Below are 19,813 nucleotides of genomic sequence, written 5' to 3' on the forward strand. Positions count from 1 at the left end.
TGGAGAGCAGGATTTCTCCCATCCAAGTTGTATCTTCTCATCATTCTTCCTTGCATTTTGAGACATAAGTGTATYAGGAAACCCTGTAAGCTTCCATCACGATCATTGCTACTTTTTTAACAATAAGGTTCAAATGGGTAGTTGCATCTGTATTAAAACACTGTCCATTTGCCATCTCACAGTTGCCAGCCTCGTCTGCACCTCGGCATGCAGTTAGTGTCTTTCATAGTTGGTATCTCCTACCCCTACTCTCCTTGGGTAGGTCAGTGGCACCAAATTTTCTTCCAAGACTACATCTGTAGGTGGAGAAAGGTTTGGACCTACATCCAAGCCCTTGTCTCCAGACACACTTCCCTTCTTGTAGAAAGCAAGAAGATGAGAAGGAAAATGGGAAAATGGCAGTTCCGTAAGGGACCATCCAAAAAGTACAAAGCCAGAGGGACTGCATAAACGTAGAACTATACAACACCAATAAATACAAATTAAACTCATAACAAGAAGTGAAATATTAGGGACAAGGTGACATTTGGACTGGAGGTTCAGCCAAGCTTTACTTTAAATATTTTATTGCTGCAGATAAAGAAAGAGCTTATTCGACGCATTTTTCTCTTTCTCTCTCTCCACTCTCTCCCTGTCAACCACAAGGGAAAAAAAAAAGGGAAAAAAAATGGCTTTGGTTGTATTTGAGCTAGACTTCAAAGTTTCACAAAAATAAACAATTTTAGGGAGGAGATAGGCACACTTGTAAAGAGAGACAGGGCACTTTGAAGCCAGCAAGAGACTGCGTGCTTTATGCAGGGACTCACAGCATCCTCTGTGGAGCAGACAAGTGGTGTTCCCCTTCCCTCCAAGCTCCTGCTCTGCCCCACGGCAGGCTGCGGTCCTTCGAAGGGACGTCACGCTGGCAGGAGTGAGTGCTCTGTTCTGTTCCCCTTCCTGTCACACTGAAGCTGTCGTTTCATGCTCTAACTGGAAGTTTTATGTGACTTTACCTTTCACTTAGATCTAAGTTTGCACAGCACTTAGCACAGTGTCAGTCCTGGGTTAAGATGAGGGCTTCTGGGGATTGGTGACCACAGTGCCAATAATCTGTGTGATCAGAAATGGACTCCGTAACTTAAACTTGACCCTAGACTTAGACTGAGGGTTTGGATACAAGGTTTCTCAATTTTTTTTTGAGTTTGTCCTCCCTTCCAGACGTGAAGATTTCAGTGCGGGATGAGCTGTTTCCAGGTGCTCTGGACAGTGCAGGTTTTCACTAGAGCACTCAACACTGGCAATGGCTTTACTTCAAGATGCACATACTGAGGCTCACTTCCCACCCAAGTATGGAGTAGGACAACCCATGTGTGCCTAGGCAAGCCGTCCTGACTATAGGGGATGTAAGGATGCTCTCATGTGGAARAATTCTTGGGACTCACCCCAGTCCTTTGAGGACCCTATCATGTACAGTCATCCTTGTAGGATATTTGCTAGCATTTTTGTGCCTTTACTGCAAAGTGCCACAAGATCAGAGCTGGGAGATGGAGCCCCTCTGCAAGGCATGGGGGGTTCTGTGCAGTCGTGTCCATAGGGCAAGTGAGCTGCTCCTGTTCTGTGGCCTTCAGTCTCTGGATTCAGCTGTCCCACACCACATAGGGGAGAAAAAGTGAGTGTCTATTGTATTTTCAGTCCCTTAATTCCTTCTCTCTCTCTCTTTGTCTCCACAGCACAGAGCCCCACTGCAGCAGACCCCTTGCAGCAAGCCTACGCTGGAGTGCAGCAGTACGCAGGTCGTTAGTATTAACACTTTCTCCCAATAAACCTTTAATTTCTCTAAAGTCTTTAATATATGAACACACCTGAGGGGGCTGGAGGAAGGGAGCAGCTGGCTGATACAGGGGCAAGCCAGGACACCAGGGTGCCAGGTTAAATTTGTGCTCAAGATGAAAACAAGCATAAAGTTTCCAGGTTCTTCTCTCCCCAAGGGGGTAACCTTCTCTCATGAAACTCTAGGGAAAGACTCCCACTAACCCAGTGCCTCAGTGCAGCTTTATTGGTTGCACAGAGTCAGGACTGCCTGTGACAGTAAACAAGTGGAAGATGACCCCAGTAACCCCACTGATCCAGTGGACGCTGTTTAGTTTTCCAGTGAGCAGAGAGGTGGGTAGCCAGACCATGCAGAGCCTCTCCTGCTGTGCCTGACAGAGTATGCCTGTACAAACCCCATTTTAGGGTGCCTCCACTCTGTAGTTTGGCCACATGAGAGATGTTAGTGTTCACTAGCTCTGGCAAGGCTGGAGGTCCAGTTGTCACAGCAGAAAGCCCCAAGGAGGCTGCCCAGCTTTCCCAGGAAGCCACCGGCTCCAGGGCTATCCCTCCTACATCACTGCTAGTACCCCAGCTTGTTACTCCGAGGCTTGCTAAGGGGTTACGTAGATACACTCTCCATTCCCCAGCAGCTTTCTACCTGATCCCAAAGGGTCAGCCTCCACTCGCTCTCACGTCACACTCTGTGCCGAGCAGCTCCTTTGCAGTTGATGGACTGACACCAGCCAATGTGACCTGGTACAGACCACGACCCTGCTGTGTTCAGCCTCCCCCCGCGAGGTGTCCGTGGCAAATGCTGTGAGGAAGCTGCCACCCCAAAGTCATTATTTCCTGTGGTAACTGGAGCAATCATGGCCTCCCGCCGAGGAATGGCTATTATCTCATGTCAGCGCTGTATCTGGAAACTTAATTTAATTCTCCATGTAGGGCTTCATTTGCTGGTGTTTTAGTTATTGTCATTTATTGCTTGTGAGGCTTGATAGATGGGAAGCAGCTCAAMCCTTTGAGCTGTTAATTAACCCCTCTGCACACACATGCCCCTTTCCTCCCCTCTCTCTGGGCTCACAGGTGACCCGTACTCTGTATTTTTAGCAGCGAGGCACATCATCCACCATCTGTGGCTCCCCTTGTCTGCTTGGTGGGGGAGTCGAGGTGGGGAAAATTGTTTAATTGCTGCACGCTGTTCCCGCTGTGTTTGCGCAAGAAAGTACCTATATATGTGAAAGAAAATGTATACCTGAGAGCGTATATGTGAATCTTTACATGTAGTATATGTGCATATGAAGGCTAGAGTAAGAAAGAGAAAACACATGTGTGAACCATTTTTATGAACATAGGAAATAACCAGAGTGCAGGGGAGATCACTTAGAGAAACACTGAGTGTGCTCACCAAATAGATACAAGGCATCAACATGCTGGGCTCATGAATGAATGTGTTTGTGGTCCCATCTGGGATGGTTATGGGTCTCTGCTGGGGAAGATCTCAGTGGAGTGCCCCATTTGCACCAGTGGGTGGTCCCAGGTTTGCTGCTGACTAAGCTGAAGGGATGATGTGTGCTCACAGCAAAGTGACACCACCTGGAGCACCACTCTTATGGTGCTACTACATCCCAGGCTATATAAGATCTCTCCTTCTACAGTGTTGAAATGCAGGTGGAACAGCTCCACCTCCAGCTTGTGTGATTATTTGGTGTGAAAGCATCTTGTTTCCCACTGCTGAAATCTCTCCCTCTTTCTTCTCTCCCTTTCCCTTATAGCTGCTTATCCTGCTGCTTATGGCCAGATTAGCCAAGCGTTCCCACAGCCGCCTCCCATGATCCCACAGCAACAGAGAGAAGGTGAGTGAAGGGGCTGTTCCCCTTTCTGCCCCTGGCATGTCACCCCCACCTCACCGCTTCCCTTCCTCATATGCGTAGAGAGAGGCCATCAAATGCTCCATTGCTTTGAATCCTTGGTCTACGAAGTCTCTTCTGTGTTTCTGTGTGTGTCACAGCATCATCAGCACTAACAATAATCTGCAGGAACGTCCTCATGGGAAATAGCTGCTGCTATCTTCTTCCCAGCCCCCAGGGAGGGGAGCATGCTGATGTGCACAGGCCATGGAGAGTCTGGGTAGCAACACAGGCAGTAACATCCAGTGGGGACCYGTGTTAGAGACAGTCAACAATAATGCAGATCAGAAATCCAACAGCATTGCAATAAGGGATTTAATTGAAAACAAAACGCGGGTGACTCTTCAGTTAAAGCAGTTTCAGACACCTACTATTTAGATTATCAGCTGGTCTAGGCCTTTCAGCCTGATCCTTGATAATCTGGAGAGAAAGCAGAGCACGACATCTATGCTGGGATAGGATGAATGATGTACAACTACCAATTYCTCCACGCTGGTTTAACTAGTCTGCAGTAGGAGATCGTTGCCATGTAGGCATGAAAAGTAAAGAGAGGCAAATCTTGCACTATTTATTGTGTGCCTGTTTGGTATAAAAGCTTCTTATTTTCCAGTGCTGAAATCTGTCCCTCTTTCTTCCTTTTATTTTTCCCTTTTGCTTTTCTTTCTCAAAGCCAAATGTTTTGGGAGGTATCCATGCCATTTAATGTTGCACACCCAAAGGCTTGTCTGAATGAAGAGTCCCGAGTCTAGTCCCTTATGTTCCTCTTGCTGTCAGTGGAGAGAAGTGAGATCCTTGGAGGGCAATCCACTTAGGTATTCCCAGCTGTCCTCTAGGGAGTCTGTTCCTCTTTTTTGATTAGCAGGAGACTGCTTACCTAAGTAACATGTTTAAGTTAGGTGCCTCAGCTTAGTGTGCAGACCCTCATTTTAAATAATTACATTTCAACTTTTATCCTCTATTAGATCACTAATTCAGATATATTCTGTTATGCGTGTTATTATATATATAATGATATTTAATATTTTAATATGGTGTAACAGTCAGAATGAAACGAATGTCGAGATTACACTATCAAACTAAAACGTTCTGATGGCCTAAAACTACTTTGGGGGAGAAATCTCATTTTGTGAGAAAATTAGAGTGTTGGCATTTCGATCTAATTTGGAATTAATTTTTTTCTGATGTCAGAATTTCCTGGGGAACACAACTTCCAGCTCCTGATTAGCTCTAGTACACGTCCCTGCTGTGAGAACAGATGCACAGACCTAACATATCATTACAGAGATGTTTCCCCCATGCTGAAGGACTTTGCTTTTTATTACTTACTGGGGCTAGATTAAGCACAGGACAAAATGGCAAGCAGACCATTGCTTAGCCTAGCATTGGGCCAGGAGCAACCAGAAGCAATGAATGTTCTGCATGCTTTGAATACCCACTGCCCAAAGACCCCTCTGTTGATAAGGCACGCTTCGTCTCTTTGGGTTGAGGGCGAGTGTCACCCAGTGGACAAGTTGTCTCATATCACCTTGCTCCTTCCTGCAAGCAGCTGATATTGAGCGTGGTTGGGGAGCAGATGTGTAAGATGGACCACAGTCCTGCCCAGGTTGCCCTTGTGAATGTTGTGCACTCACCTGCAGTGCTTGGCTGCTGTGGCTTTCCCTGCTGCTTCCTGGAGGGGAGGATCTCCAAGGCACAGCACTCCATCTTAGCGCAGGGCCGAGACCTTTAAGGCTCTCTAACCTTTAACAGGAAAACACAGCAAGGGGAAACTCTAATAATAATAATAATAATAATAACACTCAGTGCTGAAAAGATGTTTGCGAGGATCTGCACAAACATTGATTTGTTAATGAACCAGCCCTGGCACAACAGTAACACTGATGGTCGCATTGTTAATAACAGTGCTGACTCTCAGGTCCTGCATCCTGGCTGGATAACAAGCCCAGAGCTGCTCCATGTTCCTGTAGAGATTAGTCACTGCTTCCATGTGAGTGCTGAGGCCGTCAGCAGCTGACGACTTGCACAGGGTGGAACTGATCCAGAATGATCAAAGTTGAAGTTTTGATTTGGACCGAGTCAGACAGGCAAACTTCCGGCCTAATTTTGAATTGGTATGGTATTGCTCATTCTGACGTGGCTTTTGAAACTCAGAAATACACTTAGATGTTAAACTGGAGTGGGGCAGGCTTGTGACTCCTATCTGGCCTGCAGGTAGAAGCAGGAGAAAGGGCAAAGAATTCACAGTCCTTCAGTATGTGCTGCAGAAAGGAGACATACGTCCCACTTGCTGTGCAGCTGGCCCAAGGGTTGCCTGCTAACTTTGCACGCCTTATTGGACACCTTGTTTTTAATTTTTGTTGGAAGGACCCTGCCTGGACAGGCAGGGGCAGGCCGAGTCGGCCTATGTGCACCCCAGYACTGAGGCTATGGAGTACTGGTATAGCAAYGGTTCAGTGGGAATAAATAGGTCCAACCAGGCCAAACCAACATGGATCCACTATGGAGCTCTCTACCATGTRGTCCACTGCCCTCATTAGCAGTTTCTTCCACTATCCAGCATGATTTGCATATAATGTAAAAAACATTGATAAAACATATTTCTTACAACTTTTCTTCCCATTTTGTTTGAATCATCTCTATTTATAGAGTATTAATGAACAGAAATATATATTTTATTAGGCAATAAATCCAACAGTTAGGGTAGGTACCAGGGTAAAAATGAACCTGGATTCTCTTTTTGTAATATGTTGTCAGAGCTAACTCTTTAGCCAACTCTTGGGCAGTGGCACTATATTCTGGCACTATATTCATCCCTGAACTGCTAGGTGTAATGTCTCCAGCAATCCATTAACCCAGCCCAAAACTGGACTTCTGTCTCAACAGTTGAAGTCTTCAGTGAAATTTTGTCTTTTCAGCTGTGATAATTCCCCCCAGTCCAATGATCCTGATTTCTAGGATTCTGAGCTGGGTGTTTAATGAGCTCAGTTTCTCAGAGATCTATACATATACACCCAGGGGTGGCCATATAATGCGAAGTTTTCCATGCAGTGCCCAGTTTTACTAGACCCAAGCAAAACAAAAACAAAGTAGAAGAGTGGAGACAGAGAAACCTAGTTTTGTGAATTCTGTACTGAGAAGGCTAACTGTAAAAGCCATCGTATGCATGGATGGGTGTAACAAGAAATGGCTTGTTTAATCCTAAGGGCAGTATTTTTATATGTGGACGGAAGGAAGGTAGGAAAACCGATCAAACTACCCCGGGTTGTTTTGCAGTAGCAGGTGAAGTTTGCAACACTCAAAATGAGCAAAAATCCTCTTTAGTTAGAAACAAAATGAGTTTGGCCTTGAATGTCTGCATCAGTGCAGGAAGCCACAGTATGAGTTTCGCTTGCATGTTTTGGAGCAGAACTGAGCCTTCCAAAGATCACATCTCCCTGATCTCTCTCCCTCTTGGCCAGCAGTGTGAGGCAATGGTGACTTGAAGGTTAGCTAAGGGTAGTTCTCTCCTTGAGCCAACCTCTGAGCTTGGTGTAGAGGAAGTTACTTGCCTCCTCATCTGCCTTATGCCTTAGTAGGTGTTTCTCAGCACATACGGGCAGCATCCCTACTCATGTACAACACATCCAAGACCCCAGGAAATGCAGCTGGCRTTTTTGAAAGAATTTGCCAGTTTTGCAGAGCAAACTGCTGGCTCTGGTGATGTCGGTGGGAATTTTGCCACTAATTGCAGCAAGGCCAAATTTTACCCATTCTATTGAAATGTGGATCTCAAATCCCACAGCAGAAGTGCTCTGGGGTATGTTCAGATGAACAAATGATTTTTTTCCCTGCTATTCTGGACCATGGTCTTCTCCTGGGCAGAATTTTCTTCTACTCTAACAGACACCTCAGGGGGTCAGTGTTTGTTTAACACTTTCAGACTGTTACATATCTAGTTTATCCTGCCAATAATGCCACATCGGGTGGAACTGAACTGCAGCAAGGACTGGGAAAGGGATGGTTGTTGATTGGGGAGAATAGGAGAGAGACAGACSGCATTGCAGGGAGAGATGGAAGATCTTGGCATGAAACAGGGGAGTCTGAATGTGGGCCATGGAGGTTCAAAAGTAATTTAGCTAAGCAGATGACTGGGTGCCTAATTAGTTAATTATCCCACCATACCACTGTCCCCCCTATTTGGAAGAAACCCTATCACCATCCTCATGACCTCTAGGAAATGCGTGAGATGCAAAGGATCAGCTGTTCCTTCGTGACAGTCCTTTTAGCAAATTAGTGGGGAAAATTGTGCTTAGCAAATATTCATTAGGGCTTCATTTTCCATTAATCCAAAAGGAAATGTGGAGAGCCTGTGACTTCAATCATGCTGAGGCCCAGGAATTTTAATGAGCTTTAAATGGGCATCTGTCAGGATCCTGACTTTGCCGTACTTCTCCTGCCAGCCGGGGGGATGAGTAATGGCTAATAGAAGGTGGGAGCATCTAGGAAAACTCCTCTCTGTAACAGGAAAGGCAAAGTTGTAATTTGCTCTGTTATGACACCGTAATTATGCCCTGATGAAGAAAGTGAGAGTATTATTAAAAAAAAAAAAAAAAAGGAAAAAAGAACCTTTCTTTCCCCAGAAAGAAAGTCATAAACGGAGAAGTCTGGCTCAGTTAGGTCACAGGTACATGGGCCTGGGGAAGGAGAAAACCCCATTKCCCTCTGTCCCCTTCCCTTGTGGCAGGGAATGTGCACTAATTCACTTCAGCCTCTCTAGAGTGAACCAGAGCTAGAGTTACCTGTCAGGGTCAATGCATCAGTGGCCAGAAACTGAAAGCCCCATTGGAAATAGTCCCAACAGAAAACAAACAAACAAAACTCAATCTCCGCTTCTTCAAACTATGCAGTTTTCTGCTAATGAGCAATGCAAATAAGGAAGCAAATGTTTCCTTTTGATTTTTGCTATATGTACAGTATGACTTTTGCTATATGTACAGGGTATCTTACATTTTAATACATTAAAAAGTCATTTTGAAAAGTTTTATTCCTGTACCTTCAAGCAGAGGCAGGTTTTTCACTTTTCTGCTCCAAAATGCAATTTCAACAGAACATTTTCTGAGAGTCTCAACTTTAACAAAATGGTATTTTTCCAACAAAAAGTCTTCCTGGACATTTTTTCCAAGTACACTCTGAAGGCTGTAATAATATTTGTTACAGCATTAAGGGAAAAAGAGAATTCCTGTCCTGAAGTCTCAGATTTTTGATTTAAAGCCATTTATCCTATCTCTTGCACAACCATCTAGTATGGGAAGGTCTTTATAACAGATGCTGCTTTGTTGGTCATAAAGATTTCTAAAGCGGACTAAACAGTAACAGTGCACAGATTAGCCAAAAAAAAAGACACTGAAAACACACACACMCCAGCTTATGTTCCAAGCTGAAGAAGGCCAGACTTTGGCAGATGTGCAGATGAACCAAGAAATGATTTTGCTGAGACTCGATAAGGATCAGACTGATTGCTAGAGAAGATTCCCCCAGCAATCAGAGAAGGGACACTGAAGTAAATCTCCACCATGTGCTTTCTTATATCCTATTTCTCTCTGTTCATGAGTCTTCCTCTTTTCTTCACAGGACCAGAGGGCTGTAACCTGTTTATCTACCATCTGCCCCAGGAGTTTGGGGATGCTGAGCTGATGCAGATGTTCCTGCCTTTCGGTAATGTCATCTCCTCGAAAGTGTTTGTGGATCGGGCGACAAACCAAAGTAAATGCTTTGGTGGGTAAAGATAACAAAACAATTAGATTCATCCAGGAAAGGGCTTTCTCTGAATACTTTACCTTTCAAACTGCTTTCTCTCTGCTTAAGCTTTATGATTTCTCTCGATTTACTCCTGTCGATACTTTCCCCCTTCCCTCTTTCTCTCCTAATTGTCTCATGCTCAGAATTGTGTGCGCTGCTTAGAGGTGAAGGTTGGGATCTCCCCAGCAGCAGGGTGCTGTGGATATTGGTGGTGGGGCAGAAAATGCCAGCCCTTGGCAAGGGAGGTGGGAGGGTGCAGAGGAGACTAAAATATTTGGAGGAAAATGCATGGGACCAGAGGGTAGGTGAATTGCTGATGGGGTCATTAGTGGGAGTGTGTGACAGAAGGAGAATTTCTATATTTAATGGAAGGGAAAAACAGGTTGTGGGGCTGAAGATAAGACAGAAAAGCAGGGCAGCTTTCCAGCAGATGTAATGCATGAGTTACAAATTAACAGGGGCTGAAAAACACCCACTGAAAACATGGTCTTGTGTGAAGAGGGCTACTCAGTGGMTTGCAGCCTATTTTCTGAGCCTGTCAGACCTGAGCCAGAGCCACAGCAGATGCAAGTAACCCAAGCCAGACCTCAGCTAACAGACCCTGTTGAGAGCCTGGGTTTACCCTCTTGAAAGCAGCAGTGTGCTCACTGCTCTGCCTTGCCACTGGCCCAGCCCATCAGCGTGGAGTCTGAGCAGGGCCCGGTCCGCTGGGTTGGGCCCCTCAAGCTGCACCCACAGGGTGCTGGCCAAGAGCCATGTGTTGATGGGCACCTGGTGTCTCAGTGAGACCCTGCTGCTTGCGAGGGTGTTGCGGTAAAGCGTCCCTCAGTGCCATGGAGCAGGGATGCTGCCACATTTGGCCCCATTACACCTGGGGAACAAGGAATTGAACCCATCCTTGTCCCCAGGAATAGGATGCTCAGTTTCTGGTTCTCCACCATCCCACATTCTTTGCACGCTCTCCATGAAACGTGCAATGGGAGAAATGTCTGCTTTTGTTTTTCCAGTTACTTGCAGCTGATATGGACCCTGCTTCTCAGGCAAACCTCCAGTCTTAAGACATGTTGGATTATCATTTGTTTTTAAAGCCACTCTGAGTCCCCTTCCCATGCTGCCTTCCCCTCCTGGACAGCCCACTTCCCAGAGCTCTTGGCTCATTCCTTGCAAGCTTTGGTACATGACAGAGGGAAACTTCCAAGAGTTTGGTGCCACTTGTCTGTGCACAGTCCTTTCCGCCCAGCCACAGAGTGTCTGAACAGGCAGTTTTGCTCTTTGAAGGAGATCTGTCCCCTAATACAAGGTGACACCATATCCCCCATCATTGGATTCCTGCAACCTCAAGTACTAGAGGAATAAATGAAGAGAGAATTCAGTGTGCAGAAGCAGCTGGGAGATTCAAAAGAGAAACTAGAGGGTCAGACCCATTCTCTTCAGAGTCGACCTGCCTTTTTAGAGCCCTAACCATGTTAAAACTCAGAACAAAGTGACTAGATCTGCACAGGATACCAGTGAGTTAGAAATGGAGCTTTGGCAATGAGATTGCCATTCCTGTCGCAATTAACATTTAGGGGTGTGCTAAGCCTAGCTGTCATATTCACAGAGGAGAAGACCAAGGATCAATGGAGAAAAAGATAGGTTAGAGGCAAARAATATCTTCTGGGTAGAGATTTACTTTTTTTCCTCTTATTTCAAAAGCTCTGTGGCTACAAGTCTTAAAAGGAGGATGGTAAAATATACTTAGTTTGTGGGGAAGGGACATGGGGCTGACCTTATCAGCTTGTCTTAGCTTCTTCTATCCAAGTCCAGTCAAGTCTCAGGCAAAAGATCAGAGCAAGGCAGTTTTCTCTGACTTYAACTCAGTTTCCCTTAGAGCTGTGGGCCTCGTGTGGCTGTTGGTGTTAGCAAACATGTTGACTGCACTGCCATTTGCACCATCTCCAGAGGCATAGAAATAGAGGTAGCTAATTATTGCAAGTATGTCACATTGCTCTTCAAAACATCCCACCCTAATGCCCTTCAAATTTAGAATAATACAAAAACATTGAGGTATCACTGATAATTAGGACTTTCTGACTTTACTAAGTCCACTGAAGCTGGAGCTGATTGTATTTTTGTGTGTGTGTGTGTCCAGAAAGTCAAGATTTCTTTTTTCCAGGGGGAAATTATTTTTTCCTAGGGAAAAAGTATATTTTGTTAATTTTGAAAGTAAGAAAATACTTTCCTTTTCTACTTAAACTTTTCCCAAAACTCAACATGTAAAAAACACAGCATTTGTATTCTGATTCCCTTTTTATTTTGAACCCAGATAGAGCTCTGCAACTGGTAGCCTAGGGGGACAATTCTGTCTGGCCCSAGAAAGATATTCCACCATTGTATGACCTTTTAAAATATATCTGCTATGCAGATCCTAAGTAAATTGCTGTAACATAGTCTAGCCCCAGGTTGTTGAGAAATTGTCAAGAAGTTTTGCGTAAGACAAACTTAAATCTGTAGAAAAATGTCACTATGTTTTGTCCATGGGAACAGGAAATATTTTGTTTGCTGCTTTCTCTCTCTGGCCCAAAGCGAGCGAATTGACGGTATAGCATCTCAAAAAAAGGACCTCCACTGCACTTTCAACACAAAGACAGATACAGAACCTGTTTTGGCCCCTAAAAGCAGGACAGGGTAGGGGCAGCCATGGTAGTGTTAGAAAAAGAGATTAATCATAAGCCTTTCTCCTGGTTTCCTGGAGTCAGACATCCTGCAGAGAACAATTTAGCACTTACGTGCTCTGCAGAAGCTACGCTGTGGTGAGGAAGCCTTTCACATCCCCGTTCAGAGGCTACCTCTGCACTGACACAGAGCAGCAAGGAATGGGAACTGCAGCAAACACCAGTGTGGTGAAAATGTGTGCATACAATGTGAAAACAGTCACAGTATGTTTGTTGTTTTCTACTGCAGGTCTGCTTGCTAGAGTGTGTAAGACTGTCAGAGAAACAACCCTATCTTCTCACTCATTTAGATCAGGACCTGTCTTTGCCCAAGACTTTCATCTTGCTGCACACCTCCACACTTGATCCAAATCCTGCATTTTCTGCTACAATTTTAGAAACCTCTGCTTTTGTTTTGTTTTTTTTTTCTTCCCCTTTCCCCAGGCAGCTGAAATATGTCCKAGTGCAGACCTCACTTCTCCCTCCCAGATACCCTCCCTACCTGTATCAAGGGCTCAGCCTCCACTGCACTGACCACACCAGCATCTCTTTGGGATTCTCCTCAGGAGCTGCCTTTTCAACCCTYGTGTCTTCAAACTTATTGATTTCACCTTCAAAGCCTTTCACACCTCTGTCCTCTCTCTCTTTACCTGCTGTTCCTTCACTCACTGTCCAGCAAATATCTGAAGCCCCTTCACACAGTCTTCTTTCACTGTCAGCCTGTTCCACCTTACCTGAGGCATGCTCTCCATTCCAACGGAAATGCCAGGACCACCACAGGAATTGTTCTTTCACTCGGGAAAAATTACACTTAATCAGGTGCTCTTGAAGCCACTGACTCCCTTTTACAGGGCAGGCTGATATACTTAGGCACATTTTATGGCAGTCTGAGCTTCAACATCTGCAGGATCCTAGAGCTGTATCTTGTTTCTGCACAAGGCAAAGACTGCAGTGAGCCTCTTTGCCTTCCCACCACATGTGGGTTTTCCTGTTTGTTTCCTCATTGCCCAAGATCATGCAGCGTATCCGTATGTTGGTCAGAACAGTTCAAGTGATATTTCCCTTCTTAGACATGCAGATTATTTAAGTGTGACCAGTTTGTGTACCAGATATAAAGACAAGCTGTGGTAAAATGATGTAATTAAGACTGCTGGGACAACTAAATGTGAGAAGAGCAAGTCTTCACATTACCCACACATGGCTAACTCTGCCTCTGTGGTAGGATGATGCTACGACACAGACCTAATTTCATAAGTACTCACTGTTGTCACACAGGACACATTTTGAGAAGACATTTAAAGACATTAAAATAGTGAAATATAGAGACAACCACGTTCTATGAAAATGTTTTAACAGAGAAGAGAGTGAGAAAAGGATAGGTTTGGGCAATATTAATTAGGAAGACATGACAGAAATTAGAAAAACGAGGACATAGATGGAACAGCAGAGGCCAAATGATTACCCTGAGGTGTCAAATAAGATGTAGATAAATTAAAAACAGAAAAATTGCTATACTAGTGTAAGTGGCATTCATTTGTTCAGCCCCCGCTCTCTGAGAGTGACAAGCACCTGCCTCTGATGGCTCTTTGCACATCAACGAGCAGCTGGCACTGTGCACGTCCCCGCAGTTTGTGCAGGTTCCCCGTATCCTCTGGCACGGGAAGGTTTTCAGTGTCCGTTTCTCCCCAAAGTACAACCGTCTAGGGAGGCTTTTGAGAGGCTCTGTTGTGCCTATTAAAAAAAAATAACTTGGTTCAGTTCATAGTCTGCCACCTTGGATTGTCCCTGAAWGTGTCCTCTAGTCGTTTTTTCCCGCTCTGTGCATCCTGGACATGCACCCCGACAGTAGTGATGTCCCAACCATTTTTGAAATGTCCCATATGAAACACAGCAGTAAGTGCTCTAGCTTTGACTACATACTGTGATGTCTTCTTAGAAGCATGGAATCATATGGACTAAAGGGACCGTCTTATTTAGCTCTTGGTGTAACATGGACATCAAGCTTCATCCCARTTTCTTCCCCAGAGTCCACTCTGCAGCTGCTAGTGGACCATGCCATCTGGTGGAAGTGTCCTGTGGCCTTTGAAGGTGCCAAAAGAAAGAAGACACCACTTGCTGAGGGACATAGTAGTTAATTGCTCTCTCTGTTAAATATTTTCCTTTTATTTCCTACTCGACATTTTCTGGCTTCTAGCTTATGAAAAGAAACAAAGAAGCCAAAGGAGAGAGATTAAAGGTGAGAAAAGCAGTGAGGAATGATGGCTGGACACAGGAGAGAGTGAAGCTCAGGAGAAGATCTGGGGAATAGGAAGAGCTTGTATCATATTATTAAAAACATATTGTGGCAGTTCAAGCCTGCAGTGTGGTGGCAGAAAAGTGGGGTGGGAGATGCAGGGCAGCAAGCAGGTCACAGCTGTCTACAGCATTTCAAYCTGGAAGTTGAGTAGGAACAAGGTAAACTTCAAGAGACTGGGGCATCAGCAAAACTCTGCAGGGACCTGGGACCAGCGGCACTGTAGGTCAGGTCTGAAGAGCATTGGCGGCGCTGCATAAGACATGGGAGTGGAGCAGTAGTCCCTGAGGTACACAGGAAAAATATTGCTCAGCACCTGCTCACAATGTGCCTCCAGTGCATCCTGCCAAAGCTGCCAGTTTCTCATTTAATGAAAAAGTCAGCTCTCCTTAAATTTGTCGAGGGAAAAGAGCAAGCTCAGGTGTAAGAGTTAGAAATGCTAGTTCCGTGTGTCTGTCCTGCCCGCAAGATCATGGGCCAGCTGGTCTGTGTGCMTCGACATTGGCTTCTTTTTGTGGTGCTTTAAAATCCACAGATGAGAATTATTTATGAGCTCAAAGTAATTTCCTTCCCCTTGGAAAATAGCCTTTCTCAACAGATAAGTTACTGGAAACCAGTTGGGAAAGAGGTGGTGCTCTGCTTGCTGCTGTTAGCAGTACTGTGATTAAATTCTTTTTTTCTTTCTTTCTTTTGCTTTTTACTTTAAACCTGTTTTAAAATTTCCCAAGAAAAGTCTCTACCCCAAACTTTCTCCCTGTAGTCTATGGAATTAGGCCACTTTGAATGATCTRGTGGCCATGAAGTCTGCCTTGGATCCCTGGGCAATTTCAGATGGTCATGCCATAGAGCTATGAGTTACAGACCAGAGCTCAAGTGTAGTGAAAGAACCCACTAATTTGAGTGCCTGAGTTGAGACAATCTGGAGCCAATTTTCCAGGCACATTAGACATGCCTGACCCCCCTCATCACCAGGATGTTTCAGGTCAGCTCAGCACCARCTTGTTGTGGTCTGTTGTGTTCTCCAGAGCCTGGTGCAGACAACCAGGCTGCAAGCAAAGACTCATGACGTGTCCAGCTTCATTGGAAACTAGGTCAGGAGGAAAAAAGGCACCATCAAAGGGGTGCTTAGGGCTCCCAGGTAAAGAGGAGGCACAGGAGTTTATTTGCTAGACACACTCTGTTTTAATACAAAGCAGCTGGGCTGAGACTTGAGGCCAGCAGAATAAAAAAGGGACACTTCTCCAGCTAATAGTCCTGAGAGTAAGAAAGAGAAGGAGCTTTTCATCAAACTCACAATACAGCACCTCCAGCCATTGCAGCCTGTTGGGGGAGGTTTTGGGGGGAGGAGGAGGAGCGGGAGAAGTATTAGGGCTGTGAGCCACTATTCATTTACAAACTATAATTAATTTGATGTTTAGATTAATTTCTGATGCACTCTCAAAGGTGCACTGAAAGCATTTTTCCTTTATTATAATGTTGATTGCTTATTGGGGAGATAAATCTAACTGTCAGTTATGCACTGACTTACCAAAACTTTCAGACCAAGCAAGCATGTATGCATAAGGAACAGCTGTTTGCAGCTCTCCAGTTAAAGAGACAGCTCTGCCTTTTCCCAATAACTCATGTTAAAGAAAATCTATACATTGTACACAGGGACTTCTGCTTTCTTTTGTAGCTTAACAATGTATTAGACAAGAATATGTTAGGAGCATCTATCTTCTATTTATCCATCTGGATATATCCATTGCTATTCTATCCATCTCCCCATCCAAGTGATGTAGTCCACATCTAGAATATTTTTAAAAGTTACGTATATGTTTGTACATAGCTACTCACATATGCACTTCCATAGTAACTTAAAATATTTGCACTTATGGTGTAATTAGATGGAGAAAATCATTTCTGCAGGGTCTTTGTGGATACTCATTTAATGAACTTCAAAGAGGGATTGGTCATTTATGTGACTAATGGAAATGACCACTTATACGAGTTAATGCCTGAAGAAAGAAAAGAAAAGAAAGAATTTTGAAAGAGATTAAAAACTTAGTGCTCTGGGCTTCAAACCAGTCCTACAGTACTGGGAATTAGAAAAGAATGTGATGAGGCAGATGATCGTATGTGGCTGCACAGCATGCTCTTTATTGCAACTTSCCCTAAAAGAACTTTGATGTTAGACGGTGGAAGAATCCTAGGTCTAATTGTATACAGCTGGTCCTACCTGTCCTCCAAGGATATTGTTATTCCAAATGTGAACACCCACACATGAGAAATGCCACAGGAGGGTTGCATGTGCTACTTCAATTTGACTTCCTTGCACCATGATACCACCTTTCACGGCAAGGGACATGGCCATGACAACAGTGTGCCCTGGGATACAGTGCCACGATCCCTAACATGTCACTTTGTCTTATCTTCACACATTCTGTTAATGGACCAGCTCAGGTCTGGAGGCAATCCAAACACATTAATGATCCCTAAAATAAATACATAATCAGGAAGATCCATTTCTGAACCCTAGAAGATTGAGATGCACAGAGTGGACTTACATCATTCCACTCTAGTGGATTTRGAAATCCCGTGCAGCACTTTGGCTGTTACATTTATTTTTTGTTCTCCCAAGGAGACGTGTTCTATACAAGGTGAATCTGACCTGTAGGATTAGTCATCCAACCGTCCATCCATCTCCACAAATACCTATCTTCAACTTCCTTATATCCATCCGTCCTTTCTCATTCACTGCACAGGACTGCTGCTCAGTGTTTTGAAGTCTGTCAGCTAGCTAGTTACTGAGCAGCTGTTCAACAGATCCTCACAGCTCTGTGCTTGGCCCCAGGCCTTCCTTCCTGCACAGTATTCAAACCCTGCTATGAATATGAATTTATTATTATTTCCTCATCTGCTTTTGTAAGGTCCTTCCCAGCAGAGCATTTGAGAGGTTCACAGAGCTGACTAACAGCATTTTCACAGTGTTTGTGTTGTCCYCATTTTACCAAGGGGTTGGGGAGGTATAGAAACACATTCAAAACTCTTTATTAATCTTCAGTGCCTAATCTGAGGTGCCACAAGCTTGGCTGCTCTGTCTGCTTCTTTTCTCAARGTATTTAACTTGATGTAGGACCTTCAGTGTTCCTGTCAACCTCAGGTGCAGGTAGAGGCACGCAGCCTTTCGCCAGGGAAATCTCACTGGAAATCTCACACTATGCACGAAGGAAAAGAGGAACAGGCAGGAAGGCTTCATCTCTGCTAGTAAACTGATGAGACTGTGGCTAACAGCTCAAGCACTGTGCCATAACTATTTCTTTTATGTTTGTAAGCCACTGGCTGTACTGGAGCCCATGCTAGTTAGCTCCTTGCTTGGACATGGCCTCAGAGATGACCAGGGCCAAGGACTGTTCCCAATTGGCAGTATAAACAAGGCCACCTCGTTGGAGGCCTAAGAGTGGGTAGCCATATAGATGCAAGCCATGCTGTGTAATTTGCATTTAGAGCCTGGCTGTTTACCAGTATAGAAGTAGCCTAGGAGATTTTATTAAGGGTGACTGTGATTTACTCAGCATAACTGGGATATTATGGCAGAAATAGAGACCAAGAGCAGTTCTCCAAGGCAGCATTTGGTTGTATAAGTAAAAAAACATCCTTATCCTGCCTTGTTTACTGACCGTGTTCCAACATTTGTGGTGATGAATATAATATATTGCCATCTTGCTCACCCTGTTAGGCATTCCCAAAGCACCTTCATGCTCTATAGTAATTAAAACAAGGATATCTTGAAAAAGAAGAAGATAGAAACGTGATTAGAAGCAGTGCCATAGTGATTAGAAGCAGTGCCATAGTGCATAGGCAAACTATAGAACTGAAGTTTTAGAGATGATGTCAGTTCTTGCATTTTTTAACTCCTGAGCAACCACCTCATTCTTTTAATATATCCGTGCATCTGATATCCTCACTTTTTAAGTAAGCAAACCAAACTAAAAATAATTCTCAGATAAAGGTTTCATATAGTATATATTGCCATTCTCAAAGGTTATCACCAAGATAACAACTTGGAGATCACTCATAAAAATAGGTACCTTGCTCAAGCATTTCCAGTTTCCTCCATCCCAAGCACTCAATCAAACTCAACATCATTCTAAATCCAGGTCATGCTTCTCCAGTCTTCATCTGTTATATAGTAATTATATAAAACATATTACATTTTACATATTACATATGTGTGTACATATATGTATATACATACACATATATATTTCTGATATGGATGCAGATGATCAAAACCAATGAAACAAGGTGAAATTCTATGACTGCCTTAAAGACAGGTTCCTAATCTCCTTTTAAAATTCTTCACCAGAGTTCCTGGGGGTTTTCYAGAGGTGAGGACTTTGCTTGCAAAACCAGATGAATTTGTCTGCAGCTGCGTTATGCTTTGAAAGTGCTTAGTTCTCAGTGGTTTTGATGACAAAAACAGACAGCTGATCATCTCCTTATTCATTATAGGTAATTGAGAGAGTAGTGGTCTTACTTTGTCACTGAAAAGACCGCAGATGTAACCCTTGGACCTGAAGCAGCAACCTTACCTGAGGGCTTTCCCACTTCAAAATGTACATCTGTAGATCCTCCCATTCTCCTGCTGGTACCCAGCAYAGCTTAGTGCCAGTTCACAACTTCCTGATGTAGATATAAAGAGATTTTCCCTTTTCTTTTTCTTCCTAAGATAGACACTGCATATGAGGAGGTTTTCTGTGTGGATTTTTACTTCTGGACAGTTCCACAAGAGAAGCTCTTGAGTCTTTCTGTATTTCTATTAAGTTGCCCCACTCTGGTCAAAATGAGGTATGCAAGACACAAAGAGATGTTTAGTATCCATATAGGTTAAATGTTAGAAGGATCAAGGCAGGGCTTCTCTCCTATGCTATATCAAGAGCTGATCTATTTCGGAGACTCCTTGGGGCAAGGGAACTGATAAAAAAAATCACCATTACCTGCTAGTAGAATTCAGAGTGCTCAATCAAGTGGTTTGTTGTCACTTTTTCTTTTTTTTTTTTTTTTTTTTTTTTTTTTGGGGGGGTCTTGTTTTAATCAGGAAGGAACTTGCCTTTCCACCATGAAATGTTATCAAAAGGAAGGCAATCTTTTATGATGCACACCTCTTATAGACCAAAAAGGATGATTGGTCTTTTTGGTAGATTCTATTTTTCTTAAGTAGCTTCTTAATCAAAATCCCACAAACTAAATAGAAACCTAGAGAGAACCTGAGAGCAGTGCCAATGAAGATTAAGATAAGAAATGGAGTGGGGCTTGGCTGGTGAGAGCTTCAGTAGGTACTATCATTCTTTTTGTACTGTGCAACT

The 19,813-nt window shown here is 44.0% G+C and overlaps 1 protein-coding gene across 10 annotated transcripts in view; it reads left to right on the forward strand.

The window, feature by feature from the left end:
- Window positions 1-19,813, forward strand: part of CELF4 (CUGBP Elav-like family member 4) — a 674,752-nt gene that overhangs the window by 620,833 nt on the left and 34,106 nt on the right. For 4 of the 10 annotated variants that reach the window (XM_026039579.1, XM_026039573.1, XM_026039603.1 and 1 more), the window contains exons 9-11: window positions 1,710-1,775; window positions 3,567-3,647; window positions 9,312-9,455. In XM_026039579.1, coding sequence (XP_025895364.1) covers window positions 1,710-1,775; window positions 3,567-3,647; window positions 9,312-9,455 — 291 coding nt within the window. The remainder of the gene's footprint in view (window positions 1-1,709; window positions 1,776-3,566; window positions 3,648-9,311; window positions 9,456-19,813) is intronic. The other 6 variants (XM_026039620.1, XM_026039627.1, XM_026039594.1 and 3 more) reach the window with 3 other exon arrangements.

Source organism: Nothoprocta perdicaria, unplaced genomic scaffold (assembly GCF_003342845.1).
Source record: "Nothoprocta perdicaria isolate Ctin4 unplaced genomic scaffold, notPer1 scaffold_10, whole genome shotgun sequence".
Classification (NCBI taxonomy): Eukaryota; Metazoa; Chordata; class Aves; order Tinamiformes; family Tinamidae; genus Nothoprocta; species Nothoprocta perdicaria.